Consider the following 21,709-nt stretch of genomic DNA (forward strand, 5'->3'; position numbering starts at 1 on the left):
TTCTCCAGAGCTACCAGGATGTACGCGCTAGAACCAAAAACCCTTGTACAATCGAGTTGAGGTTTGTCACCAAAGAAGAATTCATAAGGCATCCGCTCTTTTGTTATGCGGTTTGGGATGCAATTGGGCGTCCAGGCCGCCCACATGAAAGCGTAGCCCCAGAATTCCTTCCCTAGTTTGCTATTGTAAAGAATGCTGCGTCCCATATCAGATACCGTTCTGTTATAGTGCTCAGCTGCCCCATTCTGAAAGTGATGGTAAGGTAGTGAGCACTCCGCTATGAAACCTTTCTCCTGTAGATACTTACCAAAAGCCTTGGAGTCAAATTCACCCCCATTGTCGGAGCGCAGTATCTTGACTTTGGTGCCGACCTGAGTTTCCCATTGAGTGATGGTTTGCATCAGAAGTTCAGCTGCCTTGCTCTTTGCCTTGAGAATCTTGACCTCACTATAAGATGTGAAGACATGGCGAATTGTGAGCGCATATTTCCCACCGGACAGAGTCGGGGTGTCAAAAGGTCCCATGAGATCTACAAATACAACTGAAAGTTTGTCTTTTTGGGTCCTAGCGCTGAGGTTCTGGTTGCTTTGCAGATTTAAAAAACTGGGCATTTAATGGACCCAGTAGGCATTTTCTCAGGTAGGCCATATCCTAGTTGTAGTTTCACCAGCCGTCTTATCTTTCTCAGACTGGCGTGGCCAAAGAGGCGGTGCCAGAAGAGGAGAGTCTTTTCATCAGCGGTCAATTCTTCAGGGTTCCACGTGAATTGACTGTGCTCAACTAGATTGGGTGATTTGAAAAAGGAATTGGTCTCAATTGCTGTGCATAGATTACTACAAATTTCATGAGAGGGAGTAACAGAAACCTGTGTGGAGGGAGCGCGCAAGGGACAGGGTAGAGGCCAAGTGTTGCGGTGAGGATTGAAAACACTACGCAAGAGGAGCCGACCGCTGTCGGAGACTAGATCAATTGAATCAAAATTGCCGTTTACTTTGAAGTTAGCTCCGGCGCTTTTGAAAGCTGCAATGGACGTCAAAGTGGACCGGGCCCGCTCACAGTAGTAATCACTCTTAACTACGATTACTGCCTTGTTTTTCCCGACAAATTGCAAGGTACCAATGCCTGTGATGTAATAGACAAGCTGAGTCAGTGGCAACTTTGACCGCAATTGATTGACTGAGTGTGGTGAAGTTGTGTAGTGCATACCTATCACCGGTTACGTTGTTGGAGGCGCCGGAGTCCATAGCACTTCTTGACCTCCGCGTTTGACGACTAGCTCACAGAGACTGAAATGGTGTCCTGATGGTTCCGCAGATAGATTTTCAGTCTCAAAGATGTATTCAGCTTCCTCCTCATCTTCTTCCGCAAACAGGTCCGGATTTATCTTTCTGGCCTCTACTTTTTTTGTCGGGGCTGGGGATCCGGCGGGCTTGTTGTTGTTGAATGTGGATGAGTGAGGAGGACCAGGAGGTTTAGGCTCTGGCTGGTTTGGTTTGATGTAGAGGATACGGTCAAAGTTGTAGGTGACTGAGCATGGCAGGAATTGGGGTTGGGACAAGTAGCTGTTGAACATTGATGAGGGTTATTTTTTCTGCTAGTTGGACAGTTGGTGGCATAATGTCCCGTTTGCTTGCATATGTAGCAGGTAGGCGGCTTGTTCAGCGTCATAGCATTGACTTGATGTTCCTTGTTGGTTGCTAGGTTTGTTCCTGAAACGCATCCTGAAACGCTAGTATTGTCGCGGCTGGCTAGAGTGACAGTAAGGGCTGAAGATTCCGACCGTCCTGACTCGGTGGCTAGACAATGTTCTGTGCGTGTGGCCTCCCAAAACCAAAGGATGTCGCCAGAGGTGGGCAACTCGAAGTCGTGGGTCTCCATGAAGAGGTCCACCTTTCAATCAACTACTGGTCCAAGGTGATCATTGAGGTTGCCCTGGAAAATGAAACTGATGATGGTGTACTCCCAGTTCAGCTCGACACCCTGTTCCCGGAATGATCTGGCACACTGGTAGACCTCTGCAATCGCCTCTGCCGAGCTGCTGTAGTCGCGCAAAGAGATTTTCTTCAGCACTTCCCACGTGTGAAGTTGTCTTGCGCGATTGATGACGCGGAACTTTGAAACTAAGTGCTCGTAGACTGCGGCCGAGTTATCAAAATTGACAAGATCGTACAATATATCACTGTGTATAGACAAGTGAATGATCCCTCGTGCGATTGCTTCATAGTAGGGATCAAACATTGTATCTTCATTAGGCGTAAAGAAGTGCTGGTGTGGAAGCGTTCAAAGGCTGTGAGTCAAAGAGCGTCCTCCCAGCGTCTGACGTTTGAACCATCCGGCTTAAGTATGTCCTCGGAATCCAGCTTGTTGATTGCCGCGTTGATGATGGCGGAGATTTTGGCTGATTCATCGAGTTCACAACATCGTTGATTGCGGTTCTCTTCAGCTTCACGACGGGCTCAATCTTCCTCGCTTCGGGCTTGGTCCTCATTTAGTCAAGCCTGGTCGAGCTCGCGTTGGAAGCGCATCTTGGCTATGAGGCTGTTGAGGTCCACTTGCCCAGTTTGTTGGGATTCTCTGGGTGGTTGGATGGGCGGATCAGGATTGAAATGGGGAGGTGGTTCTGTGCGCCTCCAGTTGGTGGAGGAAGAACCAATAACTCAACCAGTCAAGCGGGGCTGGAAGGTAGTTTCTTTGGGTACGTCGTCTGAGATCTTGCAGCCTTTGCCTTTCACCAGGAAAAATCAATTGTCACCAGACATCAGGTGACATCTGTCAGGTTCCAAAACAAGGAGCTGAACACTTTCTATCTTGTAAGTGTCCTCTTTGAGCGAGACAGCGCCGCTGTTGGACGCGAAGAACCAGCCTTGTTCTGAACTTGGCTTGTGTACTAATCATAAAACCCTACCGCAGCTTTGGCAGGCGAAGCTTTAGCCTTCAACCCTGACTCCTGGTCAGGTGTGGCGTCCAACCCAGACTCTCGGTCAGGTGTGGCGCTCATTTCTCCTGAACCCTGAGTTTCCTCAGCGAGAAAGGTTTTCCCGATTCGTCGGATCTCTAACCAGTCAGTAACCTGACTTGCGTCTATAAAATGGAGCTGCTCTGTCGCCAGAAGCTAACTCATCATCCTCTTTTCATTGTCATCCTCGAACACACTAGCATCAGCACCTAACCAACAAATCTCCTTAAAAACTTTTACAAAAAGAACCCTTAGTCTTTCCCATAATAACTCGCTTAAACTCGTTGCATTATTTGGCCTCTATCTTTCTTTTTCTTCTTTTTAATCCCAAGCTTCTTGCTGCCGAACTCGGCATAATCTTGAAATCCCCGTGTCCTGCACCTCTGTGCTTTCCTCACACTTCTCATCTACCATTGTCTCTTCAATAACACTTTCAATCTTTGTCTTGAATAATCTCCGCTTAAAAACTCTACCCTTGCTCTTAGGTAAGAGCACCAGCTTTTTTCTGCTTCCTATCTCTCGTTCACGACTCCTACTCTAATCTGAAATATAATTGCTATTAGTTCTCTTAATTTTCACAGATTTACAGTCTTGAAGCAGAAAACCGGTACGCCTCGAAACACCCAGAAATCACAAGAGCAAGGACGACCATGACTTCAAGCAAAGAAGAATTGTCAATCCTTCCAATGCTGATTGGCAACAGCAACTACCCAATGTGGTCGCAGCGACTAACGACATACCTTGGCCATAAGGACCTCCTCACCACGGTCAACACTGATCCTGGTCCAAACCCAAACCTGAGTACCACCAAGAAACTGAACAAGGCTGCTTTCATCATAAGCTCCAAAATAGGGGACCAAATCTATCACGGCATTGTCACTCAGCAGCGTGCGTCGAACGGGTATGCCATCTGGGCCAAAGTCAAAAGGATGTACGGCTCCAACACGATTCACAATTGGATCCGCGCAACCAACAAGTGGAATAACTTGTTTTTCAACGGTGATATTAATCAGTTCTTGGATCTTGTCGAATTATCTCTCGCCAAATTCGCCGCAATTGGAAAAATCACATCCAAAAGCAACATCTGCGGATTTATTATTGCTAAGATATTGTCAAAACGACCTGGCTTGACCAATCCACTTTTAACCAATGAGGTATTGCAAAGCGACTCAGAAGCCCTTATTGAAAAGCTCAGGGACCTAGCCAATCATGAAGAATTAAGTCACAAGCCCAATCACGCCGAAAGAACTGCCATTGCCTTGACAAGCAACTACCGCGTCAGGCCGCCGCCGCGATGCAAAAAGGTTCACAATCCGAATGCAACTCATCCTGAGTCAAAATGCTGGGCGCTGTATCCACACTTAAGACCAGTTCGCGATCTTCCAGCAGCCAGTAACAGCACCATGGCAGCGCCTGTTCCACCATCATCTCAAGCCACCGCCTATGAAACACCAGCTTTCGCCAATATCACCACATCTCAGTGTCTGCTTACCAAACCGCACCAGCTTGCTCCAGTTCTTGATTCAGGAGCCTCACACCATATGTTGAATGACCTGTCGTTCTTCACTGAAACCGAGGTTGTAAACATCCCAATCAGCACGGGTAAAGGTGCAAATGACTTAAAAGCAACCCAAGGAGGAACTGCAAAGATCTTTCAAGCAACAGGAAAGCTGGTGGTCCTTAGAAACGCCCTTTATGTCCCAGGCCTCACGCGCAACCTGATCTCGGGGGGGCAGCTTATGGAGAAAGACATCCGAATTCGTAAAGTAGCAGGCACCTATGAAGTTGTCATCGACGACTCCATCTTCTTTTCATGTAACTTAATCAACGGCATCTTCGAGTTCAACTCACCTATAGGTCCAGTCTCAGCTCTTGTCACCAATCTTGCTAGTACGACGCATTCTCTAACCACCTTGCCATTTCAAACCTGGCACAACCGCCTCGGACATGCCAGCGTAGGAAGAATCAGAGTCGCAGTCAACGACGCCTCTCTCAGCCCATCATCAGCCTGCGACTCATGCATGCTTGGAAAAACCTCAAAACTTCCGTTCAAGGGCAGCTTCAACACCACGAAAAATCCACTCGAAGTGATTCACGGTGATTTGGTCGGCCCCATTTCTCCCTCGACCAATTCAGGGGCTAAGTACTTTCTCACCTTGGTTGACCAACACACCGGGTATATCAGTGTCACTCTTCTCAAAGAAAAGTTGGCTGCATGCAAGGCAATCATCGACTTCAAAACCTTCTTTGAAACCCAGACTGGATTCCAAATGAAGAAGCTCATCACGGACGGAGGCGGCGAATTCGTCAACAAAGCACTCTCCGAGCAGCTCAAAGTCGCTGGTATTCAGCACAATGTTGCTCTGCCTTATACACCGCAACACAACGGTGTGGCTGAACGAGCCAACAAGACTATAATCAACATGGCGCGGTGCATGATGATTCACTCGAATTTAGCAAAAGAGTGGTGGGGAGAGTCCGTCAAGACCGCCATGATGACGGCCAATTGTCTTCCTTCTCTTAGCCGCAGCAAAACCTCCCCGCTTGAGCAACTGTTCAAGAAGATACCAAACCTCAAATTCTTCAAACCGTTTGGATGCAAGACGTGGATGATCAAGCCAAAGCAGCTACACACAGGCAAATTTGACCCAGTTTCCTGGGAAGGCATCTTCATCGGCTATAGTAACGACTACTCGGCTTATTGTGTCGTCCGACTCAGTGACAGAAAAATAATCGAGACTCGTCACGCTTACTTCGATGAATCTATTTTTCCTCTTCTTTCAGCTCTAAATCCCAGCCTAGATTCTTTCAGCAACTCGCCATTTGAAAAAATCATTTCCTCTCCTATCCTGCCATTTGAGTCTGCTGATCGCGCATCATCCTTGGACCCCGCTCTTGAAATCAACCAACAATTTGACTCCCAAGAAAATCTGGCTGATCAAAACCCTGTTTCCATGGATCTAGATCAAGAGGACGATGGTGTCAACAATGATGAAGATACCCCGGAACCGCCTCGTCGTAGACTCATTATTCATGGACCTCAACACCCAACTCTGATCCAAAGCGATGTTAATGAATCCAACATTCTCAAATACTCCAGACGCCGCCCGCAGGCCTTCCCAAAGACCACGGTGGATCCCAAGAACCATTGACAGGCCATGCAGAGCCCTGACAGTTCTCGGTGGAAGGAAGCCAAAGAAAGAGAGATCCAAAACATGGTTGATCACGACGTCTGAATCAAAATCCCCCATCAAGAAGGCTTGAATCCAATCCCCGGCCCAAGCAACGAGATCATTGAATACAAGGCCCGGGTCTGTGCCCAGGGATTTTGACAGACGTATGGTTTAAATTTTGATCTGAAATATGCTCCAACAGGGAAGCCGTGCTCTCTTCGATTTCTCCTCTCATTCGCAACTACCAATAATCTTCTTATCCACCAGCTAGACGCCAAATCCGCTTTTCTCACTTGCAACCTGAAGGAAACCGTCTATCTCACTCCTCCTCCCGGTTTCAAACCCGAGTGTTGACTCCTCCTCAAACTAAACAAAGCAATCTATGGGCTTAAGCAAGCATCACTCGCTTGGTACAACAGGCTTAGTGAATTTCTTGTTTCCATCGGCTTCAGCATCTCGGTTGCGGACCCGTGTGTTTTCTGGAAGGGACACAAGGTGCTGAGAGTTTGAACTCAGAAGACATGTGGACTCAGAGAGGGATCAATAAGATTAAGATTCTGGATGGATGATCTGAAAAGCCAAAAGAAAAGGGTTCAGACAAAGTCCATGCCGCCCCATCATCTGAGTTTGAGCTGAACTCAGACTCTGGGGACTGTGACATGTTGTGGACAGGTCATCATACACCTGCGCGCCTCTGCGCGTGCAACAACACAAAGGAAAAGAGAACAGAACACAACCAAAGAAAACACAAAACAACACACCAACCCACCACATACATCTCCATCCAAAAGCGCGCATATAAGAAAATAAGAAAAGACAAGACAAGAAAGAGAAGGAAGAGACAAAACAGACAAAAAGAAGGGAAAGAAGGGGGGAGAAGATCCTGAAACACCTTGAGGATCTTGAGGACTGAGTTCTTGAGACTGGGGGATGAAAGCTGACTATCTTAAGGACTGGATACACTCCGCGCGCTGCTGATTTGATCTGAATAACCGCCTGTACCATTCACTGTGAAAAAAACTCGAGAAATTGGTGTCAGTTGACATGCCAGATCCAGGCTGATACATTGCTGCATACTTGAGTTTGTCCAGCTTTATTCCAGGTTTAGTCCATGTATTCTTATGGATTAGCTCAGGCTAAGCAAGTATGTTGATACTCTGCTTAGCCACACTAACGTTTTGTGCAGTTATGTACTTATGAGATGCTCAGCTGGCACAGCAGTAGCACCTTATAAGTACATACCAGCACCCTTAGAGATGGGCGCACAGAACCCGTTGCGGGTATCCGCTATCCGCTGGCGGGTACCCGCTGGAGGCCCTCGGGTACCCGCCAGCGGATGCGGATGTCTGAGATTCCGGCAGAATCCAGAGGGTACCCGTGTATTCCGGCGGGTATCCGCTCTCCCAGCTAGGGTATGGGAGCTGCGGCGGTTGGCAGCCATAAAGCCGCTCTATGTTGCGACAGCAACATAAAGTAGTCGACCGGGATGAGTCCTTCCCGGTCGACAGGCATATGTATTGAGCAGTTGACCGGGAGAAATCCCTCCCGGTTGACAACTAGACATACCAGTCAACCGGGAGGAATCCCTCCCGGTCAATGACTATACACACCAGTCAACCGGGAGGAATCCCTCCCAGTCGACAGGTATGCTAGTTGTCAACTGGGATGAGTCCTTCCCAGTCAACAGGCATATGTATCGAGCAGTCGACCGGGAGAAATCCCTCACGGTTGACAACTAGACATACCAGTTGACCGGGAGGAATCCCTCCCGGTCGACGACTATACACACCAGTCAACCGGGAGGAATCCCTCCCGGTCAACAGTCATATATCAAGCAGTCGACCGGGAGGCGTTCCTCCCGGTTAACAGCCATATCAAGCAGCCAACCGGGAGGCGTCCCTCCCGGTCAACAGCCATATGGAGCAGTCGGCAGGGAGAAGTGCCTCCCGGTTGACTGACATATGCAGCAGTCAACCGGTAAGCACGTTTTGAGGGGCGGGTATCCAAAGATACCCGCGCGGGTATCCGCCCAGGCACGCGGGTACCCGCTGTTGGATGCGGATGCGGATGCGGATGCCAGGAAATGGCTAAAATTGGCCGCGGGTATCCGAAAACGCGCGGTGTGGTAGACGGAAAAGTGAAAAATCAAAAGTTTTTTCTCATACATATATTTACTCACCCTAGTCCTCAAGATACCACCAAATAGACCTCATAAATGGATTCCACGGCCAATTTTACCCCTAGTCACCACTGGAAGCATCACTGGAACCCCGCTGGATTGGAAGTTACACCCTTTTGGACCCTCATGGACACGGCCAGCCCCAGTCATCAACCTGTCACACCCCTCAAGTCACCTTTCCCAGGTATACACATACTCCGCCCCAGCCAAACACATACTCTTTTCTATCCTACTTATCTCCACTGCATATGCAGGGGACCAACCCCATTTCTTCTGTATTTGACATGTCCCCGCCTCATTTATGCACCCCTTGCAGCTGCATGCAGTCTTCTGACCCCATTTCTGCACTCCATGCATTAGTCTGACACCACTCATGCACCCCTTGCATGAAGTACCCCTGTGTTTGACATTTCCCCGCTTTGTTTATGCGGTCCTTGCATAGTATGACCTCATCTTTCATTTCTCACCCCACTTTTTTCCTGTATTTAGTATCTTCTGACACCACTTGTATGCAGCCCACCAGCTAAAATCCCTCATCCAGGGTCCCCCTTGTAGCTAAAATCCCTCACATTTGTCTATATAAGGAGCTCTCTCCCCCAGTTGTTTTTCCCTCAGTTCAGTACCCACCAGTTATACAGATATCACCCATTAGCCATTATCATCACCCTTACACTTTTATAACATACCATATCATCCCTCTTATCTGCAATAACCACTGATCTCACTCTCATATTCTCATACTCTCATATCACTGGTTGCATATCACGCACCTGTCACGAGTTACCAGGTTCCTGGTTCAACTCCCGACTAAGACATATACCCTTCTCAGTCCAGACACTCTTCTCAACTTCTTATATCACCCTCTCAAGGACCTGTGTTCAACTCCCACCGGAAACATCAAGTCAACTTTCACCCTTTCCATCATCATAAATCCTCTCAACTCTCACATACCTGTCATCAAACAACTTCATCTGGAACTAGACCAGACCTATCACTTGATTAAAACTTGCCAAGCTTAGCTTGGTGGGTCTTGTTATCTGATAGTATAGAAGGGCAGAGTTTGCACCTCCATCATCCCCTTCTCCATTCAGCAAAAGGGTTTCACAACCACTTTTGAGTCTTACAGCGGGTACCTGGATGCGAAGCGCCCATCTCTAAGCACCCTTGTCAAGTGGCTGGCAGACAAGGCCGCATAGACCCAACCAAGCGGACTAGGAGGAATCCCTCCCAGTCAACAACATGTGTAACACACTGGTCAACCAAAAGTCGTCCGGGAGGGAGGCCTCCCGGAGAACGGCCCCATACAACAGTCGCCCGGGAGGGATCCTCCCGGATGACCGCTTCATACACCAGTTGTCCAGGAGGAATCCCTCCCAGACAACAGATACATACAATAACCCTACATAACAGTCGTCCAGGAGGCAATTCCTCCCGGACGACTCCTTCATACACCAGTCGCCTGGGAGGGATCCCTCCTGGTAGGATCCCTCCCGGACGGCTACTTCATATATCAGTCGCCCGGGAGGGATACCTCCTGGACGACTGCTTCATGCACCGGTTGTCCAAGAGGAATCCCTCCTGGACAAGGGCCCTACATACATTGAAAGTCGCCGGAATTGAGTGGAATTAGACCCATTCGATGACCGGTGTGTTCAGTTCATCAAATGGGTCTAATACCACTCAATGTCCGACACACACCGGTCAATGAGTGGGTCTGATCCCACTCAATGGCCGGCACACACCGGTCATTGAGTGGGTCTGATCCCACTTGATGACCAGCACACACCAATCATCGAGTGGTTCTGATCCCACTCAATGACCGGCACACACCGGTCATCAAGTGGGTCTTATCACACTTGATGACCAGCAAACACCGGCCGGTCATCAAGTGGGATGTCATCGAGTGGGTCTGATCCCACTCGATGACTGGCACACACCGGTCATCAAGTGGGTCTTATCCCACTCAATGACCAGCAAACACAGGTCATTGAGTGGGTCTGATCCCACTCAATGAACGGCACACGCCAGTCATCGGGAGGGTCTTATCCCCCTTGATGACCGGCAAACGCGAGCCATCGAGCGGGTACACATACCCGCTCAATGAACAGCAGATGCCAGTCATCAAGCGGCACATACTCGCTTGATGACTGGCACAAGCAAGTCATTGAGAGGGTCTTATCCCTCTCAATGACCGGCAAACATGTGTGCCGGTCATTGAGTGTACCATCTCGAAGAACGGTTGGTGTGTGCCGGTCATCGAGTGGATAAGACCCACTCAATGACCGGTGTGTGCTGGTCATCGAGTGGGATCAGACTCACTTGATGACCGGTGTTTGCTGGTCATTGAGTGGGATTAGACCCACTCAATGACCAGTGTGTGCCGGTCGTTGAGCGGGTATGTGTATCCGCTCAATGACTGGCATGTGTCAGCCATCGAGCGGGTATGTTTACCCGCTTGGTGACCGAACTGTGCCGGTCATCGAGCGGGTTGTGTACCGGCTCAATGACTGGCGTGTGCCGGTCATCGAGTGAGTATGTGTACCCGCTTGATGACCGGACTGTGCCGGTCATTGAGCAGGGTGTTTACCCTTTCATCATGTTGACTGAGAGGGATCCCTCCCAGTCTACATAAAAGCTCTGTGGGATTGTTGACCAGGAAGGTTTCTTCCTGATATGTAATAAAGCTGAGCATTCAGCTCAGAGTAGGTTGTCTTATATATATATATATATACATATCATAGCTCAGAATCAGCTTGGTGTGCCTCAGTATTGTGCACTGCACCAGAGTTCAGTTGAGCAATGTGCAGGAATTCCAGGGTTTACCACCCTGGGATTCATTGGTATGAGCCTTGTATAAATGGGCATTTGACTCGAGTATGCTGCATGTCAACTGGCAGCAGTTTCTTGAGTTTTTTTCATAGTGATTTAGTGCACCACATCTCCACCACGCTTGCAGTCTGTCCCTAGACTGCTCATCCTCCATCTGGCGTCAAAGAAAGATCTGGAAAGGAAAGTCTTGAGGGGGAAGGGGGAAAACTAGAAGAAAGAAACATCCGGGCGCCAATGCAATGCTCACAAGTGTGGCTGAAGTAGGATTTTCAAAACTCGCCGGTAGTAGCTACCCAGGAAGTGCATACCAGGAGGGGGAACTTGCTTTTGGTTAGAAATGTCCCCATAAGAACAGCCACAACAAACCACAACTTCTCTGCCAACCAAATGGAAAGAGCCTAGTACGCCCCACTTAAGGATCGGAGATGAGGAGGATGATTGAGAGTTGCTAGTGAAAGTTGTTTGAACAGAAAGCGGAGAATTCAAAAGCTCAGAAGAGGTCAGATTATAAAGCTTGGACAAATTTTAGTTGGAGGATTGAGGCGGAAACGGGGTCTGGATGGGAAGATCAGGGAGTGTTGGAATGAGCGGCGATAAAAGATTGGGAGTTGAAGTGGGTGTTTGAGGCAAAGGAAAGATCAGAGAAGAGTCTGAGGTTGTTGACCAAAGAGGATCAAACCGCCGGGACGGGACGGTATCAACGAGCGCACGAGGCAGCTCCGCAATTCAGAATGGCAAAGGGGTCAAGTAATTTGTTTCTGGAAAGCTTGGAGGCAAAATCAGAGGCTCTGCCGTCTGGTAGAGTTGGCGACCGGAATGGACATCAGTAGTTGGATTCAAAGAAGAAATAGAGCATAGTTTAGCCTTGTCTCGGAGGGCAGGAGATGTGATCAACTGCTCAGCCATCCTGCGGGGCTGAGAGGAGAGATTGGGAACAGGAGTCAAATAGGAAGGGGATCGTAGTTTAACCTCGTCTCGGAGGTTAGGAAGCGGAATTGGATGCTCTGCTGCCTGGCGGAGTTGAGTACTAGAAGCAAGATTGGCGGTCGGAATTGGGGAAGGGCTGGGACATAGTTTTACCCTGTCTCGGAGGTTGGAAGGCGGCAGATCAGTAGATTTGTACAAGGATTGAGTAGAAGGGTTCAGGGAACAGGATTTGAGATCGGTAGACGCGGGCAAACGTTCCGCCTTCAGGCAGTGCTGCTGACTAGGAATGGTCTTGAGAACGGAATTCGGGGGAGATGGAACTGCTTGATCTTGAGAAAAATGTTCTGCATGGCGATGTCAAGACCACTTCTTCCTACCCATCACCACGGCAGGAGAAGTGGCAACAAGCTTAGATCCAGAAAGGCCAGGGACCAAGAGATTGGCAATCTTCCTAAGAACAGAGTCCATCGCCTGCACGGATTGAACACAACGGGGTGGAGATCTGGAATCCAAAAGAGCGGGCCTTGCTGCTCCACGGCTATAAAAACAATGATAAGACCAAGCAGGCGGAGTTCTTTGTGACTGCGGCGCCTTTCTCCTTTCTTTTGTGGGATTCCACACACAATTCCGGAAGGGTGGGGGAAGAGGTTCTGGAGAATGGATCTTGTTGAGTGAGATGTAACTTGCTTGAAGCGGAGTGCGGCAAAAACTGCTTGGGTCAGGCAATTGGAAACGGTGACAACACCGCGGATTGGTCGGCTTGAATCAAAGGGAATAAGAGCGCCACTTGGAAAGAAGAAGCTGCTCCCCTTCTGCTTGACAAGGGTGTCCGTCTTGTCTTTCTGAAGATTGGGACAGCGGCTAAATCCGTGACCTTCACCATGACAATAATAGGGTCTGCCTTTTTGCACACCAAAGAATTACTGCGCGCACACCAAAAAAGGTGTGCACTCCAAGGTTTTTTGGAGTGCACAGGTATGCACTCCAGCATTTCATGGAGTGAAAATAGTTCACTCCAAAAAGATGTTGTTTTAGGAGTGAACTATTTTCACTCCAGGAAATGCTGGGTGTGCAGAAGCTCACTCCAAAAAACTTTGGAGTGCACCCTGTCGCACTCCCGCCTTGACGGCTGCAGCAGACCGGCCATTGAGGGTAGACCGGTCATTGGGAGGAAACAACCCTGGGATGATTCCTCCCAATGACCAGCGCCAGGCATTGGGAGGACTCATCCCTCTCAATGACCAGCACCGGTCATTGAGAGGACTCACCCCTCTCAATGACCAATACAGATTGGTCATCAGGAGGAAAAAAGTTCAAACCTCTTGATGACTGGTCTATACCGGTCATTGAGGAGGTGAGTCCTCCCCATGACCAGCACCAGTCATCAATAGGACTTGTCAGCCTACGTGATGCCAAGGATATTATCCTTCTAGCTACACGTGATGCAAAGCAAAATATTAGAGTTGTAAAACTCTAAGACAAAGGTATAAGGGATAATTCCAACGTAAATGTTGGGAATTATGGCGTAAAAATAGGGCAATTTGGGCCAATTAGATGTAATAAAATTGATATAAGTAATTTTAAGAGGGGTTTGATAAATCAGGGTTGTTTAATCCCTCTAGAATAAAGAACTGGGGCCTTTAAACAGGGGTGTTTCAAATCCCAGAAAGAAATGGTGGAGAATCTCAAGAGAATGGGCTTAAACTTGCTAGTATAAGACCCTAGAGTCACTTGAGTATTGAGGCTGTTGAAGGCGGGTAAAATTCTAATAGCTAATGTAAAGCTGGGGAATCTCCTTTTGGGCGGAGAAATGGCCCTTTTTATAGCCTATGCAGGCCTCCAGGGGCGCCCAGGGGACAGGGGGAAACTTGTGGGCGCATTCTGAGGCAATTTGGTTACGCTAGAAGGCGCTGTGGGTCGTGGAACCTTGGGGCTTGGATACAAGGGTTGCCAAGGACCATTTACAGAGGTTCTGCGTGTTTTTACATGTGCCTTACACGTCATAGGGGCTGGTTTGGCAGTTCTGTGATGCTCATTTCCGTGGAAATGTGCCACAGAAGGTACTAGAACTAGCTTCTGTGCACTTACCCTAGGTTATTTTACCTGTAGAATCAGAATCTTCTATAATATTTTACTTATTGATTACACAAAGCTAAGTAATCAATTATTACATATGTATTAAATGTTTTTGCGTAGTTTTACATATGTAAGAGTAATAATGTCTCTTTCATATGTAAAACTACTTTTTATATTTTCATTTGTATCTTGTCACGGTGACTCTGCCATAGTAGCCAGCTGACAGGACTCATCCCTCTTGATGACCGGTACAGATTGGTCATTGGGGAGGAAGCAACCTGTAAGATTGCAGACAACTAAGATAGATTTTGATGTCAGAACAATTATCTAGTCAAGTATTTACATAGAATTTGTTTGTCATTTGAGAAGTGTTGATTCAAGAATGAAATGAGTATTCACCTAAGAGCAGGCAAAATTCCCGTGCCTCTGAGTTATGAGATGAAGAAAAAGATAATAGGGAAAGCTTGGACACAAATTCTAGAGAGAGAGAGAGAACAAATGGAAGTTATTGGCTGTGAACGCTAAGAGAGAGATTACTACAGAGACATTTGCATTGTGTTAGTTTTGTGCTCCTGCTTTCTAGTTTGTCACATGGGATTGAGTACCTCTTGTGTTCCGCACACTTGTGTCAACAGTGTTGAATTCCTTAGTGAAGCGGTTGACTAGTCCTGTTGAGGCTATCATGGGACAACATCTATGTTAGCTAAGTGCATCATTGCTACCAGTAGGAGCAAAGATCTCTGTGCTTACTCATTGGTCAAGAGACTTATTCAAGATGCCAGGTTATTGGGGCTGATTGATATTCTATGAGACATTGAACTTTGAGAGCGGGTGATTGTCAGTCTGCTGTTCCAGCTCTTGCTCAAAGCTGTCTCTTAATTACTCACAAGATCAAAGAATTGGAACTCGGAGCTGCCCTGATGTTGCTATCTTTTCTTTCTCTACCACGCGCCCTCGGGGAGTTGTTGCTCGTCTCATCTGTTGTAGAGATGGTGAGACAACAAGGTTAGCAACGATGGCTTGGGTTTGGAGGGATGAAACTTGAAACTTACGATGCACTGCATCAAAGTCAGTTTCTCCCCTGCGCCTTTTGGCGTCTAGAGTTTCAACCTCTGTATTCTGACACAAACCTCTTGATGACCGGTCTGTCCCGGTCATCGGGAGGAAGCAACCCTCTTGATGACCCGGACAGACCGGTCATCGAGAGGGATGATTGGGGTGAGTCCTCCCAATGACCAGTACTGGTCATTGAGAGGGTCCCAATGACCAGTACCGGTCATTGAGAGGGTCCCAATGACCAGTACCGGTCATTGAGAGGGTCCCAATGACCTGTACCGGTCATTGAGAGGGTCCCAATGACCAGTACCAGTCATTGAGAGGGTCCCGATGACCGGTCTGTCCCAGTCATTGGGAGGAAATCAGGAGGAAGCACCCCTCTTGATGACCGGTCTGTCCTGTTCATTGAGAGGGATGAGTGGGACAAGTCCTCCCAATGACCAGCAGCGGTTATCAAGAGGGATTTTTCCTCCCAATGACCAGCACTGGTCATTGAAAGAGTTGTTTCCTCTTGATGACCGGTCCATACCGGCCATTGAGAGGGATGAGTCCTCCCAATGACCAGCATCAACTGGTCATTGAGAACTACAGGGAAGCGTGGTCTTTGGAGTACCTGACCCGCACTTCATGGAACTTGGAGTGCACAGACATGCACACCAAGTAATGTGGTGTACACAGACTTGCACACCCTTTTGGTGTGCATGGGGTAATTTTTTGGGGTGCAAAAAAGGCAGACCCTAGACGAATTGTCTGTTGATTTTGATATAATTTTTGAGGGTTGGGGCTCCACCAACTTTGTTTGACCTCTTGATGATGGAGGCTCTGCTGATATTGCTCAATCTTGGGTTCGTGGGGTTTTTGGGCCACAGCAGTCTGGGTGGTTGGAGTGCTTTCAAGAGTTGCAACCGGTAGGAGTAGCTGATGGGTTGGGGCGGGTGGCAGAGGTTGGGTAACGGTGGATTGGAGTGCCTTGCAGGTCATAACGCCCTTGGTGGGGCTCCGGGGTGGTGGCTCAGGACTGGTTGGCCATCCTGATATGTTAATGTGACCGCAATGTGCGGCGGTGAAGTCCCACACATGGTGCAGGAATTTTTTCATGTGCCTGTCATGACCCCTTTTTAGGACTTTCAAGCAAGGGGCAACTTTCTTTGATGTTACACTAAACTCTGGATGGTGTTAGTGGGCCCGTCAGGAGTGCTTGATGCACCTGTACCACTCTTCAACAAGAATTCCTCAAAGGTCATGGTTTTATTCCAATGAAAAGGAAAAATACAACAAGACAGAAAAAGAGTAAAGATTGGTATAGCAACGGTGAAAAAAAGCATGAAGTAATGATCTGTAAAGAAAAGGAAAGAAAAAACTTATAGAAAAAAAATTATTCCATCAGAGGAGTTGCTTCAGAAGGTGGCTGAAGTTCAATTCCTTGTTGGTATGAAGGAACAAGAGGGGAATGCAAACTACAGAAAGAAAGAAAATCTCTCCGGATGGCATTGGCTAAATCAATTGTGCTGAGAACGTCACCCCTCTCAGTGATTGCTAGGATGATGAGGCGCTGGGTCTCGCGCCAGACGGGCTCTGGGGGAGGCGCATCTCTCAGCATCAGCAGCTTGGTGAAAAGACACACACCGGGAGGAAATGTTGTGCGGTTGTTGACCAGTGTCCCAAAAAGGCCGCGGGCACCTAAAGTGCAGATCCAAATTAGTGATGAGGGTAAGAACAAGTGAAGAAAAAAAATTACTTACCAAAAATCAAGAAAGAGAGAAGGATTTGATGTGGGTATTTCTCAGGATTCAAGTTACCAAGAATTTTAGTTTGAAGGTTGGGGTACCTGACTCAAAAGCTTCTTGAAAACGGCTGCAGACTTTCAAGCTCCCGCAAGCAAAGTTGATCTTCTTCTTGAGTGCATTGAGCCCAGGGTGAAAGATGTTGGGGTTGGTGCCAAGGAAAATCGCTTTGTTGACCGCGTAAGCCCACTTGTTCTTCTGTGTCATGTGGGGTTTGATCAGCAAGAGGAGGATTCCGCAAAATCTTTTGTAAGACTCGTTGGGTATCTGAGCTTCCGGTGCCCCTATTGCATCAAGATTGAGGGCCTTGGGGAAAAAGACCAAGGGTTCCTCCGGGAAAAAGATTGACTTGCAGACTGCATACGTTTGGCGGCGCATCAGTTGAGTTGCAAAAAGAACCTATCAAAAAAAGGATATGCATTGATGTACCATTCTCCACCATGACTATCTACTCCTTAATGTCGCTACTTGGCTCGGCACCCATTGTAATGCTCCCAATGCGCGAGGGGGCAGGTGGACTTCGAGAATTGCATCAATCAGGACCATGATACGAGGGGTGACCTTGCCAACCAACACGTTGGATACATGGAATGCCTTGTGTTTTGAAAATATCGCGGCGGTCTGGGCCCGACCTTCAATAGAAAGGAGGAAGGGCGAGTCCTTGCTGTTGGGTTGAGGTCCTAGCTTTGAGTGGATCTAGAAGGGCCGCCATTTTCAGCTTCAGAACTGAAAATTATGAATAAGTAGACATGGGCTTACCCTTTTGAGCACTTAATCAACAAAATTCTTCTCCGCTTCTGGCAAGGACAGAACAGAAAAAATTTATTCTGCTTGCTCCGCAGTCTCTGGAGTAGAAAGAACCGGCGGGACAAAGTCGCGCGGGGAGTAATCCGGAGGAGCAAGGCGGGTAGAAGGCCCAGCCGTACGGTGTGGTGATCCAGATCTGTTGCGTGCAACAAAACTGTCAAAACCTCAACTTACAGCCTACAATACTAGCATATGATAGAATATTATTAGAGAAATAGATTCTACATACAAACTTAACCCTAGTCACTCACTTCAACTACCCAGCTAGCTCTTTTAGTTTAGAAGTTAGTTACAATTATAGGTTTAGTACAGGCCATACTGTGAAGCCCCGCGTTCCTCTTGGGTTTCACAAGGTTACACTAGACTTTCCTTTGATTATATAAGCTCTCATCTATATAGTCTACTCTTCCCCACTCCCCACCTAGCTCAGTAGAGACCCCGGACTGATCCCTCTCTCACTGAGCTAGGTAAGCTTCTAATTTCCTTTTCTCCTCCTTCCTCTATGATCCATCTTGTATGCAGAGAGACCCCGGACTGATCCCTCTCTCACTGAGCTAGCTCTATGAAATAAAGCCCCAAGATTGTTTCTAGAACCGCTCCAAGGCCTCACTGCCTTGTCCCTCTGCCTCCAAACAGTGAAGGGTCTCCCGACCCTTACACATACCCAGGTGGAAAGTCATATAAATCATAAAAGGCATGCATATATAGAAGAGTATAGGTAGATTTACTAGTTAGGCAGGCCTCCACTATTAGCTACAGATCACCTGACGCAACCTGCGCGTGACAGAGTACGAGTTTTGTCCAGAGAAGCGAAGTGAGTAGAAGGCCCAGGGTTGGGGGAGTGCTGAGGTAGCAAGCCCACAAGAGAAGCCAAAGAGGCTGACGGTTGGTGCAGCCAAAGTTGGTCTGCAACCAAAATATTGGCCTTTGAGGGGACGGCCCCAAGGCCGAGGAGGGTCATTAGCTTTTTGCTTTTTTGCCATGATAGTGATTGAAGGATGAGGGAAGAGGATATGGAGTTGGGGGAAAGTGGATGGGGAGAGTAAGAAGTTGGGGCAGAATTGCTGGGAGGGGCAGTCGGTGCAAGACCACTGTGAAAAAATGCATGCCAACTGGCAGCAGTTTCTTGAGTTTTTTTCACAGTGGACGGTGTTTTATTTGTGGGAGTACAGTGCTGCTGGACAAGCAGGAGGTGGAAAGAAGAGCCTCAGCTGCTGGAGCTGAGCATTTCCCTTTGTCTGCTTTTCTTGCCTCAGGAGCGGGGGCTCAGCGTTTGCCTTTGTTTTCTTTCATCCTTTGTACTTTTGTAATTGTTACTTTGTTCAACTGTTCGGCTGCTTTGATCTGGCCATTTTCCAATTCAAGCTTGACGGTAGAATTTCCTGCCAGGCGCAAAGGATACGGTAGAAAGAGATCGACCACCTTTCTTCTGGAGCAAGAGTCTGTCGAAGTTTTCAAACAAAAGAGATTTAGGTTGATGGATTGTGCACAGAATTGCTTGTCTGGCTGAGGCTAGCTTCCTTAAAAATTGTATGACGTTGTAAGAACTCTGCCCATCCAAGCCAGAAGTTGGTTCATCAAGGAACAAGAGTAATTGGGGCTGGGCCAAAAGTTCAACAACAATTGTGACACGTTTGCAAGCTTCAACACCTAAACCAAATCCTGGAAAGCCAATCATTGCATTGGCCAAATCTTCCAGTTCTAAGAGCTGGATGACTTCCTTGACGTATGCGTTCTTCTCTTTGACCAACACATTTTCCGGTTGTCTCAGGTATGCCAAAAATCTGAATGCCTCTCAAACGGTGGTGGTCCATCCATGCACATCTTGCTGTTGGCATTAAGCTGCCCTTCTTTGGAATTCAGAGCCAGGGGCACATCCGGAAACCTTCACATCACCTCCAATCACACCAGTGGTCTTTCAATTGGCCAGGAAATCAAGAAGTGTGGTCTTTCCAGCTCCGGAGGAGCCCATTAAAGCTGTCAGAGTTCCGGGCTTGACATATCCATAGATATCATTCAGTAAACGGTGTTGGCCGCCTGGAACAGGAACATCGTACGTCAGGTCTTCCCAGGGCTTTCAAGCGTAAGTCAAGCCACTGAGATTTTCTTTGACGGTACCTTCGCAAAATTCTTCCTTCTGAGCTTGTAATGCGGCATTGAGTTTCTTCCTTGGCAAAAACGTTGATGGCAGGCATTCCAGATGCCAGGGCAAGGTTCTTGAGAATTTTCAGATTCAAGCTTGACGGCGGAAGTTCCTGTCAGGCGCAAAGGATATGGTAGCATCTACTGCCTTGGACATTGTGGTAGGCAGACCGCCGGTACAGGGCTCCACAGAAATTGAAAATCCTCAAAATAAACTCCGCCTCCGCCATATGAAACCACCCACCCCATCTTTTCTGTCCGCCTCCGCCGTCACAGGTTTCCCGTCTCCTTACATGATTTTTGCTAGTTCTTTCTCCAACATTGTTTTCTGTACTATCCTTTCCCACCCTTTGTCCTGTTTCATGTTTTTGATCTCTTTATTTTATTTTTGCGGAGCATCTAGTGTGTTGTTGTTGTTGTCATAGCGGGGGATGTGCGTCGGACACAAGGGTCAGGCGCACACCGCTCATCTTAGACTATAAGTTCAAGCTCCGCTGAGCTTGAACAAGTTCCACATGCAATTCCATCCTGATCCAAGGGGAATAAAATCACCTTTTTCTGATCTGCTATCAGTATCCCCAGCATCTTTTCTGATCCCTGGCCAAGTGGCCTGTATCCCTCTTTGAGTTTCATCACCGGCAGTATCCCCGGTCTTTGCCCTGTATATTTCCCTTACTCCTCCCGCATTACCTGATCTTCAAACCTTGTTTAGTACACTCCACTCTTTGTTGCGGACTCTACTCCGTACTCTTGATTCTTTCTCATTCCTCAGGTCCGCCAAGGGTATCCATCCCCCTTACTTTTCTCAACAGATTCCCCATCACTCCGCTATCCAGATTTGATCCCTGATTTCTGCTTGATTCGACGGACAGCCAAGAGGGCAGCTACCCAGCACTTTCCCCCTCACAGCGCTGCCTACGGTCTGACACCGTAGGAGCTCCATAACGTCTCAATTGCCAACTGAAAATACCCGGTGTTTGGGTTGATCTCGGAGAGGTCAAAAAATCGTTAAACCAGCTTGCAACCCGGCTCGCCCCTTAGATAGACATTGTTTGCGCACCGTTATTCCCAAGTGGGACGGTGATAATAAGGGGACGACGGGGATAGTCTGCTTTGTTGAGCTCAGTCCCCAGATATTGAAATTGCTCCGCCAGCACTGCCAAGCAGGGGTTACTGCTTACACTTCCCCTTGTTGGTCCAGAGAGCCAGGTATTGAGCCGAAGTAAATACCAGGAATGGCTCAACAGATTGGTCCTATATATGAAAGAGGCTGTCCAGGAAATTAGTTTCAAGATAAAGACAGTTTTGTTAAAATCAGGTACTCAGGCCAGTGGGCAGAAGACAAGGTGGGATGCTGCTTGTCAGTCCAGCCAATCCAAACAAGGCTTTGAGATGGCCAATTTAGGGCAAGAGAAACAACATCAATTGCAATAAACATTGAAAACAAAAAAACACCAATTGCAATAAAAATTGAAAAAGGGAGAAACATCTGTAATGGAATGGTAAAGAAACTTGTAACTCTACACTTCTACTTGTCTTCCTGGAAGTATTCCTCTTGAGAAAGCGCTTCAGTAGGTCGGCAAAGGTTAGCATCATTCTGCTGGTAAGAAGGGACAATGGTCATACAAAGGGTACAGAGAGAAAAAAAATCTCTTTGAATGGCATTGGCCAAATAAATTGTGCTCAGAACGTTGTCCTCATTGGTAATTGCTAGGATGATGAGGTGCTGGGTCTCGCGCCAGACGGGCTCTGGGGGAGACACATCTCTCAGCGTCAGCAT

General features: G+C 47.9%; 2 protein-coding genes across 2 annotated transcripts in view; both read right to left on the reverse strand.

Annotated features, from left to right (window-relative positions):
* PtA15_17A209 (uncharacterized protein) overlaps nucleotides 1-17,358 on the reverse strand; it is a gene marked incomplete at both ends in the record, with an annotated part of 39,247 nt that extends 21,889 nt beyond the window's left edge. Inside the window, 2 exons of the mRNA XM_053164301.1 lie at nucleotides 16,823-16,876; nucleotides 16,996-17,358. Of these exons, the coding sequence (XP_053028282.1) occupies nucleotides 16,823-16,876; nucleotides 16,996-17,358 (417 nt within the window). The remainder of the gene's footprint in view (nucleotides 1-16,822; nucleotides 16,877-16,995) is intronic.
* Nucleotides 17,359-21,457: 4,099 nt separating this feature from the next.
* Nucleotides 21,458-21,709, reverse strand: PtA15_17A210 (uncharacterized protein; the record flags this gene model as incomplete). The annotated part of the gene is made up of 2 exons (XM_053164303.1): nucleotides 21,458-21,529; nucleotides 21,620-21,709. 2 exons carry the CDS (start codon nucleotides 21,707-21,709, stop codon nucleotides 21,458-21,460), a joined length of 162 nt encoding a protein of 53 aa, XP_053028283.1.

The sequence above is a fragment of the Puccinia triticina genome, chromosome 17A (genome assembly GCF_026914185.1).
Source record: "Puccinia triticina chromosome 17A, complete sequence".
Taxonomy (NCBI): domain Eukaryota; kingdom Fungi; phylum Basidiomycota; class Pucciniomycetes; order Pucciniales; family Pucciniaceae; genus Puccinia; species Puccinia triticina.